The 21575-nt window shown below is 42.4% G+C and overlaps 1 protein-coding gene across 1 annotated transcript in view; it reads right to left on the reverse strand.

Annotated features, from left to right (window-relative positions):
• Nucleotides 1-2609: 2609 nt before the first annotated feature.
• HYDIN (HYDIN axonemal central pair apparatus protein) overlaps nt 2610-21575 on the reverse strand; it is a 477232-nt gene continuing 458266 nt past the window's right edge. The window contains exons 80-86 of the mRNA XM_060172033.1: nt 21064-21283; nt 15784-15996; nt 13520-13683; nt 11233-11383; nt 5160-5390; nt 4047-4271; nt 2610-3135 (exon numbers count right to left, since the gene is read on the reverse strand). Coding sequence (XP_060028016.1) covers nt 2653-3135; nt 4047-4271; nt 5160-5390; nt 11233-11383; nt 13520-13683; nt 15784-15996; nt 21064-21283 — 1687 coding nt within the window. The 3' untranslated portion in view covers nt 2610-2652. The remainder of the gene's footprint in view (nt 3136-4046; nt 4272-5159; nt 5391-11232; nt 11384-13519; nt 13684-15783; nt 15997-21063; nt 21284-21575) is intronic.

The following is a 21575-nucleotide window of genomic DNA, read 5'->3' on the forward strand; positions in this document are numbered from 1 at the left end:
CTGGTGTGCATGTGTGTATGTTGCTTGATAGGTAGCTCTGGTTCTCAACTCTGCTGAATAAAGTTTTAAAAGGTGATGACCAGGTTTCTCCTGTGACTGGGGAGGGGAGGTTCTGGGCCTGAATCAGGTGATTCTTACATACAGAAGGGTTGAGAATCCCTGCTCTATAAGCTGGTTCCTGTGTGCTGGGTTGCGAGTGGGCATGGGGAGCTGGGAGTCTCTCTCTCTCTCTTTTTTTTTTTTTTTTTTTTTGCTTCCAGGGTTATTGCTCTAAATCATACCGGATTTTAAAAGGAAAGTGTAATGTATAATATCATGTACTGTTAAGTGCTACATGATTCAAAGGTCATAAGTACAATACCTTTGCCATCTTATTAAAAATAGAGGTTAAGGGGAGTCAGGCAGTAGCACAGCGGGTTAAGCACTGGTGGCATAAAGCGCAAGGACCGGTGTAGGGATCCGGTTTGAGCCCCTGGCTCCCCACTTTACAAGTGGTGAAACAGGTTTGTAGGTGTCTGTCTTTCTCTCCCCCTCTCTGTCTTCCCCTCTTCTCTCCATTTCTCTCTGTCCTATCCAACAACAACAACATCAATAACAATAATGGCACAATACCAACGATAATAACTACAACAATAAAACAACAAGGGCAACAAAAAGGAATAAATAAATAAAATATAAAAATATTTTTTTTTTTTTTTAAGTTTCTGTTCAAATTTTATTAGGTCTAAACATTCTTTTTTTTTTTTATTTAAATTTTTAATTTAAGAAAGGATTAGTGAACAAAGGCATAAGGTAGGAGGGGTACAACTCCACACAATTCCCACCACCCAATCCCCATAACCCACCCTCTCCCATGATAGCCTTCCCATTCTCTAGCCCTCTGGGAGCATGGACCCAGGGTCGTTGAGGGTTGCAGAAGGTAGAAGGTCTGGCTTCTGTAATTGCTTCCCTGCTGAACATGGGTGTTGACTGGTCGGTCCATACTCCCAGTCTGCCTCTCTCTTTCCCTAGTCAGGTGTGTCTCTGGGGAAGCTGAGCTCCAGGACACATTGGTGGGGTCCTCAATCCAGGGAAGCCTAGCCAGCATCCTGGTGGCATCTGGAACCTGGTGATTGAAAAGAGAGTTAACATACAAAGCCAATCAATTTGTTGAGCAAACATGGATCCCAAGATTGGAATAGTGGAGAGGAAGTGTTGGGGAGGTACTCACTGCAAACTCTAGTGTAATCCTGCTTTCAGGTATATATTTTGCAGTAGTTTATGGATACGTGTGCACATACGCTCTCTCTCACAGAAACTGGTGTATGTCTAGGTTATGGGACTTTGTTAGAAAGTGAACTACCTGAGATGAAATTAGAGTGTACTATAAAAGGAAAGGTCTCACCCGAGTAATGAAGCTGAAGGGTTGTCATTCCACACGTGAAGTCTCTGGATACACTCTGAGGTGAAGCATGTTGAGATGGCAATCGTTGCTTTGGTTAGGTTGTGATCGGCGGATGCAATATTATTTGGTATGGATTGGGAGAAGCATACGGGAAAGTGAGCCCTATCCAAGGGTGCCAGGACTGGGGGAAGTAGGGGCTCTATAGTGAAGATGTGAGGTTCCTGCTGTCTTAGGGTTCAAAAAGACAATCAATAGTTAATATTACCCACACATTATTTGTTAATTGGGTTAACTTTGAAAAGTCCCTTTGTTATGGTTTGCTGTACAGTACCCAGTATCTTGTATATAGCTGTGCTATTGGAAGCTTCTAATCTACTTGGTCTAGGCTTTTGAGAGAGTCCGCATATCAAATACGTAGCCTATCTATTAAAAAGATTCAGTTTGTCTTTTGAGAACCTTTGAGACATACAATTGATTTCCCCCTCTCATATTAATTAACTACTGATTTATATGTCTACATTTTGCTAGGAGTGTACATAAACACCATTCCCATCACCAAAGGACCGTGACCCATCCCTCCTGCCCATTCCCACCCCCCACTGGCCCAGGAAGCTACATGTCTACCCCTCACCACTGGGTTTTTACTTTGGTGCCCTACTTACAATTTGATCAGGTCCTGCTTTTAGTTTCCCTTTCAAATCTTCTAAGTCAGCTTCTGTTGATGAGTGGGATCATCCCATACTCATCTTTAACTTTCTGACTTAGTCCACTTAACATAATTCCTTCTAGCTCTTAAATATTTATTTAAATAAATAAAATATAAAAATATTTTTAAAAATAGAGGTTAAGGTTAAATTGTTATGTGGAAGACTGGGAAATAGTATGCATTTACAAACTATTTTACTGTCAACTATAAACCATTAATCCCTGAATAAAGAAATTAAAAAAAATAGGAGTTATTTTATCACTTGAGTTTGGGGCATATGTTAAGGAACTGAAATTAGAGATTTGCTCTTGTATAATAAAATATAGCGCTGTTTTGTGTAGTTATCATATTTAATATGGAATATATACATTTCAGGTCTCTGTTAGGAGATAATTGCTTCTATATTTGAATGAGGAAGACGGAACAGTACCTTTAGGATTCTAAGTATTTTTTCTTCTAAGTATTTTTTAAATCTATTCTCTATCAGGATAGAATAATAAATATATAGACATCAAAGGCTGAGGAGATGACAATTTATTGATGCACCTAACCCTAAATACTGCTAAGGAGTTATCCCCTTCAGATAGTAGACCCACTGAATTCCCATGTCACTGCATTCTCCAGGAGGGCAAGCCACAATAAGCTTGGTGGTAATGGGTATTTTGCTGCCTGATGGGTTTCCCTCAAAGGAGACTGAGATGTTGTTGATCTTCTTGGGCCGCACAGATTCAGTGGCACGAACAGTGAAGGCTGGGTTCTCCACCGTCATGGAGAAGTTGACCGGGTGATAGAAGACATTCTTGAAGGGAATGATTATGTTGTACCCAGCTCGGATCAGGAAGGGACCTTGGGGCTTGGGCGGCAGGGCCATTCCAAAGAGGGGGATGAGATACTCTCCGCCCAAAATTGAAGACAGGCTTAGGATGCCCTTGGTCTCACCTAGGCGGCTGGGCTCAAAAATAACTTCCACACTGACTTCTGTGCCTCCCTGCGTCCCAGGGGCTGCACTGATAACCTTTTCTGTGTGGAAGTCTGGGCAGTCGGTCTGAAAGAAAATAGATAACCTCATATCACACAGGATCTGGAGTACATGTGAGGTTAATCCCCAGGCTCTCTGCTCTCAGACATCAAGCAACCTGCATTTATATGAAGTCAGGCACACACACATAAACATGTGCTCTTAATAACTCCCTTTGGAGAGCAGGTCTTACTAAACATTGTCCCCTTTGCCCTCTGAAGAAACCAAGGCCACGTGATGCTAAGTAACATGCCCACAAGCATGCAACTGGACTGTGGGTGTACTTAAGATTCTCACCTGACTCTTATGTTTTTCCATGAACACAGAAGATGGAACATTCTGGCTTCTTGTGGAGGGATCACAGAGAGGTTACCTCTGGATAATTAGGAGGAAGCAGAAGTGAAAGGTGTCACTTCTACTCAAGGGTATTTAGCTGCTGAGGTAAACTCTTTGGGGTCTTTCCAGCGTCTGATAATTGGAAACATCTGATCTGGTGGTTGCCCTTTGGCTGGGTCTCTGAGTGACTGAGGATCAGAGTCACTTGCTGAACTTCACTTGGAGATACAAACATGGATGAGAGACAAACCTCTGTGTTGAGCAGTTGGGACACAGTGGGTCACATGGGTAGAGCAGTCTTCATATGAAGGCAAAATGGGGAAACTGTAGGATCCCATGCTCTGTACTCATGAACACTAAGCTTTCTTTTTTCCTGTATCCTTTTACTGACCAGTGAACATGCTATTGGGATCAAAGCCCCTCCACCCCAAGCCCACCTTGTTAAGGCAGGAAGTCTTTGAGGAAGACCTGGGTCTGGCACTACTATTTCTAGCTGGGAGATTCCAGGTTAGATGGAGCACCTGGCTCTCTGAGCTTCACTTTTCTGTACCCCACCTCACCAGTATCCTCCTCCTACTATGTTTGGGGCAGGGGTTGCTCACCCTACAGTAGTATTCTGTTTTCTGCCGAGTGAAATTGATGAACTTGGCAAAGATGCTCTGGCTGCTGCCAAGAACAGCCTGGAAGTAGACGGGCTTTTCAGGCAGTGCTGGCATGGCCTTCAAGACGAGCTCGTACTGGTAGAAACCCAAGTCATTGTTGTGTAGTGTTAGTCTCCCAAAGGTTTCTCCAGCTTTCAGGGGCTGGAACTCAAATGAGAATGTGCCCTGAAAAGAAATACAGAGGCTCCTGTGATGCTGAAATCTCCACCAAATCCCTGCCACCCCATGGCTTGGAGCGAGCTGGTAGCAGAAGTGGTACTTTACAAGCAAAGGCACACATGGCTCTTGAGCCTCTGTCCAGACCTTCCTCGCTCTCCCCTTTACAACTTTCCCTATCCAGGTTTTCAGTAACTGAAGTCTCCTTAATCTGAGTGTGGAAATGGATCCTCTCTTGAGGAGCTACCTCTCAGAGATCGGGTTAGTGTTATCACAGGAGGACTAAATGTTAGTCAGCTCCATCTTTGCTCAAAGACAAACTCAGAGCAGCTTCCTGGGTTTGATCTTCATTAGAGGGAGGCCTTTTCCTCCTTCTGTTGTCACCTACAGTGAAACCAAAATATACAAGAACCAAAGCATACTGATTGTCATAGCAAAGCAAGGGAAATAATTCAAAGGTGTTGGCAATAAGAGATTGATTAAATAAGTTATAATTTACATAATTCAGTGAGGGTATTAATGAAGTCATTAAAAAAAGAAAATGACAGAATAAGCAGGCCTGAGATGACTGAATGACTGGTATCCTTTCTGGCATCTATAGCAAACTCACAACAATACACTGGGGGAAAAACACATAAGAACTGGCTTTCCATAGCAAGAAACAACTGACAATAGCAGCCTAAGCTGGAGTAATGACTCTGGGATCCATTTTACTGCTAGTTGTGAATGATCTACAATAAGACTGCATCATTTGGGGCCAGTATAATACAGCTACTGGAATGCTCCAAACCAAGATACCAGAACTCCCTTCAAAGACAAAACCCTGCCCAGAAAGAAACCTTTGAGAAAGAAACCAATAAGCTATTGGCCCATAACAGAGACACTAGGAGGTCATACCTCAGAGTTGGCAGGGATGGCAAACTGGGAGGGCAGGCTGATGTCGGGTACCCTGCATTCCATGGAGAAGGTCACCGAGTAGGGCAGGGGGTTCTCCAACTTGATAGAGGTTGTTGTGCTCTGCCGGACAGGGCTTACCATCTGGATGGTCTTGATGATGCCTGAAGGAATGACCTTGAAACTCACTGTGTAGAATAAGAACTCATTGGTCACTTCATTGCGGAAGATCACCTGAGTCCAAAGGGAAGGTGGGAAGAAGCAGGGGGAAAGGAGAGGAATTAGTAGAGGGTCCTCTGCCTGCTCCAGGGCCCTTTCTCTTGGTTAGCATTGCCTGAGTACAAGATGCAGGGGTACCAGGCCTAAAGGTCTTCTCACACCTCAATCTGCCTGAATCTTTAGGTTTTCTTCTGGCTCTGACTAGGAGGGAGACTATTTAACAGCCTGGCTTACTTTAGAAGAGGCCTGACAGGGAGCTCATTAATTTAGTTGAGTACATGTCTTACAGTGCATGAGTCCTGGGGCCAAACCCCAGAACCACATGGCTAAACCAAAGATAGTGTGCCGGCAGAGTCCCCTGAATGGTGGAGGTGCAGTGGTGTCTTTTCTCTTTGCTTTTTCTTATTCAGAAATAAGGTCATGAATTAGGCTGGGGAGGTTACTCAGCAGTGGCATTGAACATGCACAGGCCCTGAATTCATTCCCAAGCATTGCGTTGAAAGTAATGTTAGGACCCAAGTTATTGTCTGGGGAGATGATGTCCTGGAGCCCCACTTACCCAGAGCCCCGCCCCACTAGGGAAAGAGAGAGAGACAGGCTGGGAGTATGGATTGACCTGTCAACACCCATGTTCAGCAGGGAAGCAATTACAGAAGCCAGACCTTCCACCTTCTGCACCCCATAATGACCCTGGGTCCATACTTCTAGAGGGATAAAGAATAGGAAAGCTATCAGGGGAGGGGATGGGATACAGAGTTCTGATGGTGGGAATTGTGTGGAGTTGTACCCCTCTTACCCTATGGTTTTGTCAATGTTTCCTTTTTATAAGTAAAAATAAAATAAATTTTTTTAAAAAGTAACGATATGGTGGGAGTCGGGCGGTAGTGCAGCGGGTTAAGTGCACATGGCACAAAGCGCAAGGGCCAGCATAAGGATTCTGGTTCGAGCCCCTGCAGGGGAGTCGCTTCACAGGTGATGAAACAGGTCTGTAGGTGTCTATCTCTCCCTGTCTTCCCTTCCTATCTTCATTTCTCTCTGTCTTATCTAACAATGATCACATTAGTAATTGTTGCTTGCGGTGGCAGTGGGACACAGAAAAAGGAGGTTTGGAGCAGAAAGGGAACACAATCCTTTATTTGCGCTGGCACCTTAGAGTTGGGTGAGAGAGCAGCAGTTTGGGCCACGTGGAGGTAGCAAAAATGGCCGCCTCGTGCAGCAACCTTCCCTGCGTCTAATCACCGAAGTGAAAGAAGGCGGGCAAGAGAGTGAGGGGCAGAAGAAGGGCTTTTATGGGAATAGCTCTCATGAGAATGAGAAGGAGGAGGAGTAACCATAGCACTCCAGGGTAGGATAATAACTCTCCCAGGAATGGGAAGGGGGAGGAGTAACCAAAGCACTCCAACTATTGCGGGGAATTGACAATGCCCTGAGGGCACAACATGGCGGAACAGGCTCTCCGAGAATGTCCCAACTCTAGCGGGAACTAGCAATAGCCTGAGGGGACAACATGACAGATGTGACTGCATCTGCACAATTTCCCAGCAAATAACAACAATAATAAGAGTTACAACAACAATAAAAACAAGGGAAACAAAAGGGAAAGTAAAGAAATAAATATAAAAAAAATTTTTTTAAAGTAATGTTCAAGGGTCAGAGCAACTCAAAGTGTCAGTTAAAGGAGCTGCTGACTAGGCCTGGAGAGCAAACAGGACTTCGAGAGGTTCCTATTGTAGAGGATTTCACTCCTGGTCCTTATCCTGTTGCTGTAGCAATATTTATAATGATGATCATAATGATTATTATGATGATAACATCCAACCCTCAATGAATGATTACTGTGCGCCAGGCTCCAGAAACACTTGCTTATTACTGCACATAGTTTGTAGGCAACATTAATATTCCCCTTACCATTTTGAGATGAGGAAACTGAGGTTTACCAACATGAACTACCTTGCTCAAGGTCCTATACAGAGAAGTATCTGAACCAGGGTTAGAACCCAGACTGTGATGATTCCAGAATTCCTATGTACAATTACTTCTATGAAGTAGAGTCCATCCTTCCTTTTTCAATACTTTGGGCTGCTTATCTTATTATCATTTGGGGGTAATAGTTTTTTACACATCTGTCTTTCTACTTATTATTTGCTTTCATTCTTGCCATTATCAGCCTCTTTGTTTCCATCATCATTTTTATTATTACTATTTTTTCAGAAATCTGAGTAGTTTTCAATTATGAATATAACGACATATCCTTTATCTTCTTTTCTGTGTGTAGAGATGTGGCACAAATTCAGTAATTATATGGCCCTTTACTTGCCTGGCATTCTAAGTATGCCAAAATAGGAACCTGTGAGTGAGAAAACTGGTCACAGTTTTTTCCTACAGAAAAATTCAAAAGGCTTGGAATTCTAGTTGCAACCCACCCCGTGCCTCCATACTACATAGTAGACTAGGATAAGACAGAAGCAAATAGACTTTTAAGAAATCTTAAGAATGTGGCCTCCCAAACTAATGGAATTTCTTCCTTTTTAATTTAATTTTTTAAATTTTATTAGTGATTTAATATTGATTTACAAAATTATGAGACAACAGGGGTGCAATTCCACACCAATCCCACCACATGAATTCTGTGTCCCCATTCCCTCTGTTGGAAATTGCAGCTGTTCTTCCAAGGTCATAGACATGGGTTAACTATCATTTCTGTAATTATCTATATTTATATATATTTCCCCATTTTTTCTATGATCTTGCCTTCTCTTGTCATACCTATACCTATTGCTACTTCTGAATGACCTTCTTTTTTTACTTTTCTCTCTCTGGGTATTGATGGAATTGGAGTTCAGAGCCTAATGGGATTTCTTTTTTTTTTTTTTTTGAACTTAAAATATATTTTATTACTATTTTTTTAAAGTATTCAAAAGTCCTTTATTATTTTTTTAAATTCCTATGAATATACAATGCTTCACTAATGGGATTTCTTAACCTTTCTTTTCTAACTTTCTAGCAATCTATTTTTTTAGAATCTATTTTTTTTACTCGGGTGAGACCTTTCCTTTTATAGTACACTCTAATTTCATCTCAGGTGGTTCACTTTCTAACAAAGTCCCATAACCTAGATATACACCAGTGTCTGTGAGAGAGAGCTTATGTTCACACGTATCCATAAACTACTGCAAAATATATACCTGAAAGCAGAAGTACACTAGAGTTTGCAGTGAGTACCTCCCTAACACTTCCTCTCCACTATTCCAAGCTTTGGGCCCATGATTGTTCAACAATTTGTTTGGCCTCGTATGTTAACTCTCTTTTCAATCACCAGGTTCCAGATGCCACCAGGATGCTGGCCAGGCTTCCCTGGATTGAAGATCCCATCAATGTGTCCTGGAGCTCAGCTTCCCCAGAGACACACCCTACTAGGGAAAGAGAGAAGCAGACTGGGAGTATGGACCGACCAGTCAACGTTGGCCCATGTTCAGCGGGGAAGCAATTACAGAAGCCAGACCTTCTACCTTCTGCAACGCTCAATGACCCTGGGTCCATGTTCCCAGAGGGATAGAGAATGGGAAAGCTATCAGGGGAGGGGGTGGGTTATGGAGATTGGGTGGTGGGAATTGTGTGGAGTTATACCCCTCCTACCTTATGGTTTTGTTAATTAATCCTTTCTTAAAAAAAAAAAAGAATCTATTTTTTTTTTTTGCCTCCAGGGTTATTGGTGGGGCTCAGTGCCTGCACCACCAATCCACTGCTCCTGGAGACCATTTTCCCCCCTTTTGTTGCCCTTGTTGTTTTATCATTGGTGTAGTTATTATTACTGTTGTTGTTTTTGTTGGATAGGACAGAGAGAAATCGAGAGAGGAGGGGAGACAGAGGGGGGAGAGAAAGATAGACACCTGCAAACCTGCTTCATTGCCTGTGAAGTGACTCCCCTGTAGGTGAGGAGCCGGGGGCTTGAACCGGGATCCTTACACTGATCCTTGCACTTCACACCACGTGCGCTTAACCTGCTGCACTACCGACCAACTCTCTTTTTTAGAATCTGTTATAACTATGGGCTGACAAAATAGCTCACTTGCATAGTGAGCCTGCTTTGTCATATGTGCAAATCTAGGTTCAAGTCTGACCCCCACTGCACTAGAGGAAGCCACTATGCTGTGGTTTTGGTGTCTTTCCCTCTTTCTCTGTCTATATCTGAAAAAGTCAGCTTAGAGCAGTGAACTACCAGCAGTGACAAAAAACAAACAAGCCAAAATCCTGTTATACTGTTTAACCTCCTACTATAATTTTTTATTGCAAATACTCAATTTTCCAATTTCAGACAATATGACTATATTCCTCTATTCTATTAATAGCATTAGTAATAACCAATACATGCCTTCCATTTGCTTTTAATAACTCTTTTTCTCTTATGGGTTTTTGGTTTTTGAACTGGTATTTCTTTTTTTCTGTTATTTTTCTCTTTATTTGGTAGGACAGAGAAAAATTGAGAGGGGATGGAGAAATAGAGAAGGACAGAACATGCAGCATTGCCTTACAGGTGGGGAGCAGTGGCTTGAACCTGGGTTATTGTTTGTGATAATGGGTGTATTTAAACAGTTACACCACCACCTGGTCCATGAACTAGTATTTTCATTTATTTATTTATTTATTTATTCCTTTTGTTGCCCTTTTTTTTTATATTGTTGTAGTTATTGTTGTTGTTATTGATGTTGTCATTGTTGGGTAGGACAGAGAGAAATGGAGAGAGGAGGGGAAGACAGAGAGGGGGAGAGAAAGATAAGACACCTGCAGACCTGCTTCAGCACCTGTGAAGCGACTCCCCTGCAGGTGAGGAGCTGGGAGCTCGAACCAGGATCCTTATGCCGGTCCCTACGCTTCGTGCCACGTGTGCTTAACCTGCTGCGCCATTGCCCAACACTCTAGTATTTCTCTTTTATGGAGCATCACCCCTCCTTCAGCTGTTTTATGATTCTTTGGTTTCCAGGTTCTCTGTCAGCCAGTCTATGAATGTTGTCTGAGAGGAGTACCCACCTGAATGATGGCAGGAGAGGAGATGCCACCCTGCAGGGGGAATATGTCAGTATCTCCTCTATAGGGGGAGGTGTTTTCCTAGAGTTTTTTTTACCTTAAAATATTTACTTAGGTGACTCTTTCTTCTATCATACTCCAAATTCTACATGCAGAAGGTTAACTCCTGAATATTATCTTCATCTTTCACCTCTCCCATGAGCTACAAATCTATGTTCTTTTTCTTCTATGTACTTATCTTGAATTATACTTGTACACTTAGGGGGTGTGTGTGTTCTGTTCCTTGAGAACAGAAGCTAGTTTGGGACAATGGTATATTACTAGCACATTGCATATATTGTACATGACATGTATGCTCAGTAGCTAGTTGTTGAATAAATGAATGAATTAGGAGAGGCAGCGTATATGTCAAAGACCCTGTGGTGTCTTGGAATAGAGGTTTCTGAGTGGAACCCTGCCTATGATATTACTTGCTGTGTGCACTGAGTGCTCAGCATGATGCTGGATACTTTAAAAGCACTCAGAAAATGGAGCCTTTTTTTTTTTTTTTTGATCTGATATTTGCTGGTCCATAGTTATCTACTGCTTAAAGAGTTTTATGACTTTGCTGACCTGAAGGCATGGTCTATGTGATAGCTGGTTGACCCTACTGCCTGGTCTCATCTTAAAGATCTTCAGACTCTGAATGCTTTTGCTACATTGGTCTAAAGGATCATACCGACAGGGTAAGGGTAAGAGCTGTGAGCAGCCGTCTACATTGCACTAACACCAGGCTCATCAACCTCAGGGGCAACCTGCCAGGTCTCCAGTGGGGTGACTGTGACACGCATACCTTTGCTGTGTACAATCCCTCCTTATAGGAATAGAAGTTCAGTTTGTAGTCTTTCTTGGAGCCAGACAGCACGTCAATGTAATCCAGGCCTTTTAAGGTGACACTGAGGTCTGGCTTCTCTGGCTTTATCATTTCCACAATGACTCGAAATCTGAAGGGGTAGGGAAGCAAGGGGGCATGAATAGATAATAGAGAAAATGGGATGATCTGCTCAAAGGAAAGAAAGAAAGGTGCTATCTTTATTCATGATTTTATGGAGAGCACAAAGGTTGAGGGTGCTAGTCTTCATTTTGTCACTAGCTACCCTTTACTGATTACATGTGAGGTACTGAGTCAGTGCCCTCCATGAGTACATGCATTTCATCCTTGCCATAAAAATGGAAGGAAAATCTTCCTAATGAGGACCTCTAGGTCAAAAGAAGGACAATAACTTGCTCAGGGAACAAAATTACGTCTGGGTCTTTATCCATTGTGCTAAATAGGCAGCCTCAGATCATGCCTCTCCTCCCAGCTTTTTCTTCTTTTTTATTATATATATTTACCAGAGCACTGCTCAGCTCTGGCTGATGGTGGTGTGGGAGATTGAACCTGGGATTTCAGAGCCTCAGGCATGAGAGTCTGTTTGCATAGCCATTATGCTATCTCCTTACCACCTCATCTCAGCCTTTTCCTCCATAAAAGAAGGGGACCAGACTCATTGGCCTTAAGCTCCTTTAGTTCTTGTATTTATTCTACTCCCACTGTAAGGACAAAGTCCCTGGTACATACACTAGATGACATGACAGATTACTTAAACAGCAACCACGATTACTATTATGGTAGTGATAATACAGAAGTCCCTTGCCAGCTGTGTTTCATTTCTTCATTATTTCAGTTACCTGTACTCAATCACAGTCCAAAAACACTGAAACCATTAGACAGTTATAGACACAGAAGAGAGAATGTACATTCATATCTTTTACTATAGTGCCTTGTCATAATTGTTCCATTGTACTATTAGTTATTGATACTTTCTCACTATGTTTGATTTATAAATTACACTTCACCATAGATATGAATGTATAGGGGAAAACATAAATGTAGCATTTGGTATTATCCCTGGTTTTAGGCACCTACTGGGCCTTACAGATAAGAAAGTATTATAACACCTAACATTTACTGAGATCTTATTTTGTGCCAGGCATATTCTAAGAGACTTGTAAATCATCAGTCATTCAAAGACAGTGCTGGGCAGGAGAAAGTCTCCTGAGGGTTAGGATTGAGGCCATGCATAGTCACAGCAGGGAACTTTGGCTCCAACTCTTTTGTTTACTTATTTATTTAAATTTTGACTTAATTCTACTTTTAATGAGGGAGGGTAATGATAGGTCAAACACTACTCAGCTACTTCTGAATTGATAGCATATGATGGTGCTGGGAATTGAACCTGGGACATCTGGGTCTCAGGCATGAAAGTCTGGTGCACTGGAGCACTGTGTCCTTGTCCATTTATTTATTTATTTATTTTCCCTCCAGGGTTATTGCTGGGCTCGGTGCCTGCACCATGAATCCACCACTCCTGGAGGCCATTTTCCCCCTTTTGTTGCCCTTGTTGTTGTAGCCTCGTTGTGGTTATTATTATTGCCATTGTTGATGTTGTTCATTGTTGGATAGGACAGAGAGAAATGGAGAGAGGAGGGGAAGACAGAGAGGGGAAGAGAAAGAGAGACACCTGCAGACCTGCTTCACCGCCTGTGAAGCGACTCCTCTGCAGGTGGGGAGCCGGGGGCTTGAACCGGGATCCTTATGCCGGTCCCTGCGCTTTGCGCCACATGTGCTTAACCCACTGCACCACCGCCCGACCCCCGCCTTTATTTATTTTGAAAAGTTATTTATTTTTCTTGTCATGAGGGCTTTACCACTCTTAACTTACTTTTCAAAATGGAAAGACCAAGGCATTGGAGTTTCCCTCATGTGGTGGTGGTGGGGGAAGTCTGAACCTAGGTAGTGCGCAAGATGAAGCAGGAAGATTATTGAGGTAAACTATTTTGCTGGCCTAAAAATTATTAATGAGAGTATGAGTGAACCAAAGCACAAATCTGGTACATGCAGACCTAAAGAATCTCATGCTTGTAAATCCTATGATCTGTCACTGTATCACCTCCCAAGTCACTTCTTTTTTTTTTTTTCAGGTTACATCTCTGATTCTCTTAAGTCTCTCAGTTTCCTCTAGAGACTCAGCCTAGGCTGGGGTGGGGGGGGGGTCCTCCATTTGTCTTTCCTACCTGACTCTTCCCTACGTCCTCACCTCTGGGGCTTGTTGAGCCAATTGCTGATTGGCAGGAACTCAGTGTAGGGTGTTTTACATGGCACTTCACGGTAGATGTTGGCTACAGCTTTGGGGAGCTCAGAAGTCCCATGTAGCATATACAACCAGCCAGTCCCATCTGGCAAAGGGAAGAAGAGGGTGCCCTAAGAAGAAGGAGAAATGCCATCATAACGTCACTGGAGGTCCTTGACAGGATATTATTTAGACATGGTGGTAACATGGGGGACCTGAAATAACCACAACACTTAACACATGCCAGGAATCATCTAAATCTTAACACAGATATATCTGAGTCACCCGTGGGAACTTGTAGAAGCATGATTCCTCTAGAAGAAAAAGTTAGTGCACACATGTCTACATGAGGACCATTTATAATATCAATAAATGGAATTACTTAAACATTCAACAGCTGGGAGAACATTAAGTAAAATTTTAAAAGCTATTTGTTTGTTTATTTATATATTTAGTTGATAGAGACAGAAAGAAACCAAGAAGGAAGGATGAGATAGAGAGGGAAAGAGAAAGAGAGACACCTGTAGCATTGCTTCACTGCTCGGGAAGCTTCCCCCCACGGTTGGGAGCAGGGAATTTGAGCCTGGGTCCTTGAGCACTGTGACACATATGTTTTACCAGGTGTGCCACCGTCTAACCTCTGGGATGTTAAATAAGTTATGGGATTCTCATTCAATAAAATGAAATCGGGGGTCGGGCGGTGGCGCAGTGGGTTAAGCGCATATGGCGCAAAGCGCAGGGACCAGCGTAAGGATCCCGGTTCAAGCCCCCGGCTCCCCACCTGCAGAGGAGTCGCTTCACAGGCGGTGAAGCAGGTCTGCGGGTGTCTATCTTTCTTTCCCCTCTCTGTCTTCCCCTCCTCTCTCCATTTCTCTCTGTCCTATCCAACAACGAACAACATTAACAATGGCAATAATAATAACCACAACGAGGCTACAACAACAAGGGCAACAAAAGGGGGAAAAATGACCTCCAGGAGTGGTGGATTCATGGTGCAGGCACCGAGCCCAGCAATAACCCGGAGGAAAAAAAATAGATAAAAAATAAAATAAAATAAAATGAAATCACCATTAAAATGATTGTCTTGAAAACTACGGGACCAAGTGGTGGCACACCTAGTTAAGTGCACAGATTATAGTGTGCAAAGACCTGGTTCAAGCCCCTGGCCCCCACCTGCAGGGGAAAGCTTCATGAGTGGTGAAGCAGGGCTGCAGGTGTCTCTCTGTTTCTTTCCCTCTCTATCTCCCCCTCCCCTCTCAATTTCTCTTTGTCTGTATTCAATAGTAAAAAAAATAAGAAAAAACAGAAAACTGCATACATAATAGAAAAATGCTTGTGATAGGGAGTCAGGGAGGTGGCTCAGCAGTAAAGCTTCTGATTTCCATGCATGAGGGCCAGGTCTAATCACTGGCCCCACATAGAGTAACAAAGACAGAGGATTTTAGAATCCCATGGGTGGTACTGCAGTGTTTTCTGTTTTCTCTCTCTTATACTCTCATAATGAAATAGAAAACTGGACTGCAATAGAGCACATTTATACGATCTTACTAAGTTCAAGATCTGGCACCACATGAAAATTTAAAAAATAATAATAAAATAAAACAAAATAAAGTAAAATGAAGAAAAAGGAAAAATGCTCATGGTAATATACAAAGCATTGGGGACATGGAAGAATTGGGTCTTCTTATCTGGTTTTTATTATCATTACTATGATACTACTTGCATGATTAAGCTACATATTTTTTTACTTGCTGCTTCAGAAATCTGTTTTAGAATTGAAGCCCCGGTTCCAGGAGAATTCCCTATATATCAAAACATGTGGACGGGGTCTGGGGGACAATTTACCAATAATCAAGGGACCCTGGCATCACATAAAACACCATCCATGGCACCAAGGGAAGCTCTCCTTCCCTTCCTCCCTTCCTTCACCTGAAATTAAAAGGAAGAAAAAGAAAAAAAAGCTGCTGCGAGCAGTGGTACTGTATAGACTTAAAGCCCTAGTCGGCAAAACAAATAAGCAAAACACAGCAAATAGCATATGGACAAAAAGACAAGCTTTAGACCTGATGATCTTTACGGTTCCCCATAGTTCCAGCATGATCTGTGGGGTCACCTTTTGCTCTCACCTTGCTTCAGCTCTCAAAATTTGTCTCCTGGGCTCTCTTTTGCACAGCACCACCCTGTAGCCTGCTGAAAAACCTGTGGCTGTGGGGAGTCAAACATTAGCTTACCTGATGTTTGCGGTTCTCTAAGTTCATGGTTCGAGGCTTGTAGGTAATCTCATAGGGCTTGTTCTGCTGATGGGGCTCCAGGGTAATGAATTCAGGTCCCTCCCAGTGCTCGCCCTCAAAGATGGGATGTAGGTTCCAGGTTTGGTTGGTCCGGTTTGAAAGCAGGATGGTCTGTGTGTGCTTGGAGCGCACCTGGCAGTTGAAATTTACCACCTGGAAGACAGTGGGCACCTCAAACAGGCTGTGGAATTTACAGGTCTGTCGTCCAAGGGATAGATTCAGGCTCCTCGAGAATAGGTATGTGGGAGTTTTCAGTAGATCCAAGGTTTCCTTTTCCTTTTCCTTTTTTCTCTTTTTTTCTTTGCCAGGCAATTGGATGAGAACACTAAGAAGTTGTGTGTATTTAAAGAGAAGTAATGGAAGGACTAAGTCCTCACTTAATACTCCAGTATTAAGAAGAATCAGAAGTGAAGATAAGGAGAAGCAGATGAGATAAGAGAAAAACCAGGAAGGGGTGGTACTCTAGGAAACATGTGAAGGAAATGTTGGAAGGAGGAGGGACTTGTTTAAGTTGTCAAATGCTATAGACAGATCAAGTAAGAGAAATAATGGGGAATTGGTCATTGAATTTAGCACCCTGGTCAGTGTGGTCTTGGCATAAAGAAAGTTAAATAGAACAGTGAACAAGAACAGAGTTCAGCAATAGACCCATATTGTTAGAAATGTGAGACACACTGGGAATCAGGCGGTAATGCAGCGGGTTAAGTGCACATGGCGCAAAGCGCAAGGACTGGCATAAGGATCCCAGTTCGAGCCCCTGGCTCCCCACCTGCAGGGGAGTTGCTTCACAGGTGGTGAAGCAGGTCTGCAGGTGTCCTCTTTCTCTCCCCTTCTCTGTCTTCCCCATATCTCTCTGTCCTATCCAACAACGACGACAACAAGTATAACTACAACAATAAAACAAGGGTAACAAAAGGGAATAAATAAATAAATAAAAAGAGAAATGTGAGACACAAATGAGATACAGAGACTGGTGAGCAGATGAAGGAAAGCTTTAATATAGTAGTCAGGGGAGAGTGAGAACTCAGTATAGTAGCCAGAGGAGCTTGAGACCCCTGGTGGGGAGAGCCTGAGAGTCATGTGTGCATGTGTGTATGTGTGTGTGTGGGCAGGGGGCATGAGCTTGAGAGCCCGCCCTGGGACAGGCTGGTGGGCCTTATATAGGGTCTTGGTTTAGGGCTATTTTTGTGAGGAGACTGGTGGTCTTGGTTGGATTTATGGTGCATTCAGGGCTATTTCTGACTGCCTGGGAAGACTGGTCTCAAAGGAAGTCTCTCAGATGTGTCTGATGCAGGCAGGAGTAATCTAACTTTTTCCTGTTTGGGTGAGAAGATCTGTTCTCATGCACATCCCTTTCAGTCCGTTTGTGCAAGATGAGTTCTTTCCATGAGGATGGGGGGGGGGGATCAGGCCTCAGCAATTTCCTCCATATGTATATATGGTCAAAGAGGCAAAGGCAATTCAGTGGAGAAAGGGTAAACTTTAACAAGTGGTATTGGAACAACTGAATATTCATGTACAATAAAATAAATTTGTTCTATATATTATACCAACACAAGACTATAACTAAAAACTGAAGGTCTAAATGTAAAATATGTGCCTTTAATTCTTCTTCTACTAGCGTTTGCCCTTCTTTCGTAGCCAGTCAACAGCGTCAGGTTGAGCCTGATGTATATATAAGGAGATCTCAAAACTCAGTAAGAAAATAGCACAATTGAAAATAGAAGATGGGGGCAGGGCAATAGTGCAACAAGTTAAGTGCACATGGTGCAAAGTGCAAGGACCCGGCGCAAGGATCCTGATTTAAGTTCTGGGCTCCCCACCTGCAGGAGGGTTGCTTCACAAGCAGTGAAGCAGGTCTACAGGTGTCTGTCTTTCTCTCCCCCTTTCTGTTTTCCCGTCTTATCTTGGTTTCTCTCTGTCCTATCCAACAACAATGACAGTAATAAAAACAACAACAATGATAAACAACAAGGGCAGCAAAGGGAAAAAATAGCCTCCAGGAGCAGTGGATTAATAGTGCAGGCACTGAGCCCCAGCAATAACCCTGGAGGCAAAAAAAGAAGAGAGAAGATATAAACAGACCCTTTATAAAGAAGATAGATAATAAGTACTTGAACAGATGTTAAATATCATTAGTCACTAGGAAAGTAAATAAAAAATTACAGTGAAATATAACTATATATCTACTCTTTTGGCTAAAGTTAAGTGAATATTTTATCATATCTAGTACTGAATAGATGGAATATGAATGTGAATATAAACACTGGGGTAGAATGAATATAAACACTACATATCACTGGTGGGAATGTAAAAATGACACAACTTTGGAAAAAAATCTGGTAGGTTCTTAGAAGTTAAGTATGTATGGAGAGTCCTTAAATAAAAATGGAATTACATTATGATCCAGAAATACCACTCTTAGGCATGTATCCAAACACTTATTCAAAGGGACATATGAATGCCTATGTTCATAGCTACATTATTCACAATAACCAAAGATTGGAAACAACCTAAATGCCCATCATCATCTGACTGGCTAAAAGAGTTATGGTGTGTGTGTGTGTGTGTGTGTGTGTGTGTGTGTGTGTGTGTGTGTGTGTGTATTCCATAGACTACTATTCTGCAATAAAAAAGATGATATTGTGCTCTTTGGGACAAAAAAGGTGGAGCTAGAGATGATTATACTTAGTGAAATAAGTAGAGATGAAAGACAACAACTACCAAGTGATTTTACTCATATGTGTAATCTAGAGACCTGATTTACATGAACTTGCCAAAAAAAAAAAAATCCAAATGAAACAGAAGCAAGCAAACTGTAAGACTTGTGAGAACTATGGGGGTTATCTTTGGGAGGGTTGGGATACAGAGCTTTGGTGATGGGTATGGTGTGGAATTAAAAATTGTAATCTTACAGTCTTATATAGCTTACTATTAATAATAAAAGGTTATTAAAAAGAAATAGTGGGATATACATCCCATAGAATACTACTCTGCAATAAAAAATGATATTGTGTCCTCTGGGAGAAAATGGATGCAACTGGAGGTGATTATACTTAGTTAAATAAGTAGAGATGAAAGCCAATTACCAGATGGTTTCTAAGACTTGTGAGAATTATGGTGGTTATCTTTGGGAGATGGGAGGGTGGGGATACAGAATTGTGGTGACAGGAGTGGTATTGAACTATACACTTTAATCTTACAATCTTACTGTTAATCACAAATTAAAAAATGAAAAAAAGTAAGCATACATATATCCTATAACCCAGCCATTCTACCCCAGGTATTTACCCAAGAAAATGAAAATATATTTTCTTGCCAATACTTATAAATAAATACACTCATAGCACACTGTATGATCCTGTTTACATAACATTCCTAAAACAAATCCAGAGATAGAAGTTAGGAATATGATCTGGGGCCCATATTTAGCTTAGGAACCTATGTGACCTCTGCATCCCTGTAGATCTGAGCTCACATTCTGTGGTCATGAGTAGGAATGTTCCAAGCTGCCCCAATATTAAGACCCATCTTCCTCAGGTGTAGCATAGAGTATAGTGTCTGGGCTCCCTTCAGAAGATGGAACATTCTCTACCGTTGTTGATCCAAGTTGAGGGCAAGGTCCTATAGAGGCCCACAAAGGGGTCTATTTTGTTGTTCCTGATAAAGATGACCAGTAACAATGGAGAGAGGGTCTAGGCCCATTATGTCTGTTTGGGAATCTCAGGACTTCCCGAATAGGGCCCCAGGAAAGAAAGAGACAGCCTGGGAGTATGGATCGAACTGTAATGCCCATGTTCAGTGGGGAAGCAACTACAGAAGCCAGACCTTCTGCATCCCACAATGACCTTAGGTCCAAGGGATGGGATACGGAGTTCTGGAGGTGGGTATTGTGTGGAGTTTACCCCTCTTATCCTGTGGTTTTGTCAATGTTTCCTTTTTTATAAATAAAATACAAAAAAAATTTTAAAAAGAAGTTAGGCATGATTTCTACCATAAGCACTATTTCCAGAAACACAACTACCACAGGTCACTGTTAGCTTTTTAGGAAACAGGTAAGCAGAGGGTTAATACAACCCTAGCCTCACCTTTGTTTTTCTGAACCACAAAACAAGAGGGAAGTGTTCATGCTTTACTCATAGAGTTTACAACAGAATTTAGTCAGAGAAGTCAGTGCAAGCTTCTTTGAGAATACTTGAATTAAGAATTGAAGAATGAATGGATTGGGGACACAGAAGGGTTAGACAAACAACTTTCATGCCAGAGGCTCTGAGATCCCAGGCACAATCTTTAGCATAGTGCTCTGGTCAGTCTCTTTCCACCTCCACCCCCCCCTTCTCTGATTCTTTCTATCTCCATTTATCTCTCATTAAAAAATAAATAAAGGGGAGTCGGGCTGTAGCGCAGTGGGTTAAGCGCAGGTGGTGCAAAGCACAAGGACCGGCATACGGATCCCGGTTCAAACCCCGGCTCCCCACCTGCAGGGGAGTCGCTTCACAGGCGGTGAAGCAGGTCTGCAGGTGTCTATCTTTCTCTCCTCCTCTCTGTCTTCCCCTCCTCTCTCCATTTCTCTCTGTCCTATCCAATAACTACAACAGTAAAACAACAAGGGCAACAAAAGGGAATAAATAAATAAAAATAAAATATTTAAAAAATAAATAATAAAAAATAAATAAAGAAGATAAAAAGAGAACAAATATGAATTAACTAAGTAGAGAGTTGGATATGAATACTCCTGTAGTGCGAATGGTTTATGCAAAGGCCCTGTGGCTGGAAGGAATAGGTCTTTTTAAACTTTTAAAAATATTTATTTATTTCCTTTTGTTGCCCTTGTTGTTTTACTGTTGTAGTTATTATTGTTGTTATTGATGTCATTGTTGGATAGGACAGAGAGAAATGGAGAGAGGAGGGGAAGAAAGAGAGGGGGAGAGAAAGATAAGACACCTGCAGACCTGCTTCACTGCTTGAGAAGTGACTCCCCTGCAGGTGGGGAGCCAGAGACTAGAACCAGGACCCACTCCTTGCGCTTTGCACCATGTGTGCTTAACTTGCTGCACTACCGCTAGACTCCCAGGAATAGGTCTTAATGTTTGATACAGAGGCTGAGGATTGTTTGAACAGTCACTTGTTTCTAGAAGGCTGGCCTAGGCCTAGGTTCACTCATAGGGTTTGCAGGGCCCACTGCCAACAGCAAGCACTCTCTGGGCAGCATCAACTGACCTCTTTCACTGTAGGTGGTCCCACACAGACTCCAGACAGTGTAAGGCTTAGAGGAGTGCTTCCCTGGATGAAGCAGAGCAGGTTTTTATAGAGACTCTCTTTGCCTACTTCAGTGGGACGGAAGGTCACTTCAAAAGAAACTTCCATGCCTGAGGTGATGTAGCCTTCTTCTGGGCTGATGGAGAAATGAGGCTCAAATTTTTTGACATCCCAGTTAAACCTTTTCCAAGACAAAAGAAGACAAGGAAGACAGTTTGTTAGGATCCTAGGGGGTGGGGTGGGGGACTGGTCTTCAATGCTGCTGAGAGCAGGAGACTTGGCTTGGGCTTTTAGAAGGGAAGTTCCAGTATCACATGGACTACAGAGTGCTGGGAAGAGCTCTATGGATGGTAAATCAGAGCTATATTGTCTCTCCTTTCTCCTGTCTGCCTCTCCCTCTCCAGCAAAGAACTAGAAGAATGAAAAATTGGACAAGGGAGACCACTGGTGGTATTTGTGCATATTTGAGACTC

The sequence above is a fragment of the Erinaceus europaeus genome, chromosome 2 (genome assembly GCF_950295315.1).
Source record: "Erinaceus europaeus chromosome 2, mEriEur2.1, whole genome shotgun sequence".
Lineage (NCBI taxonomy): Eukaryota > Metazoa > Chordata > Mammalia > Eulipotyphla > Erinaceidae > Erinaceus > Erinaceus europaeus.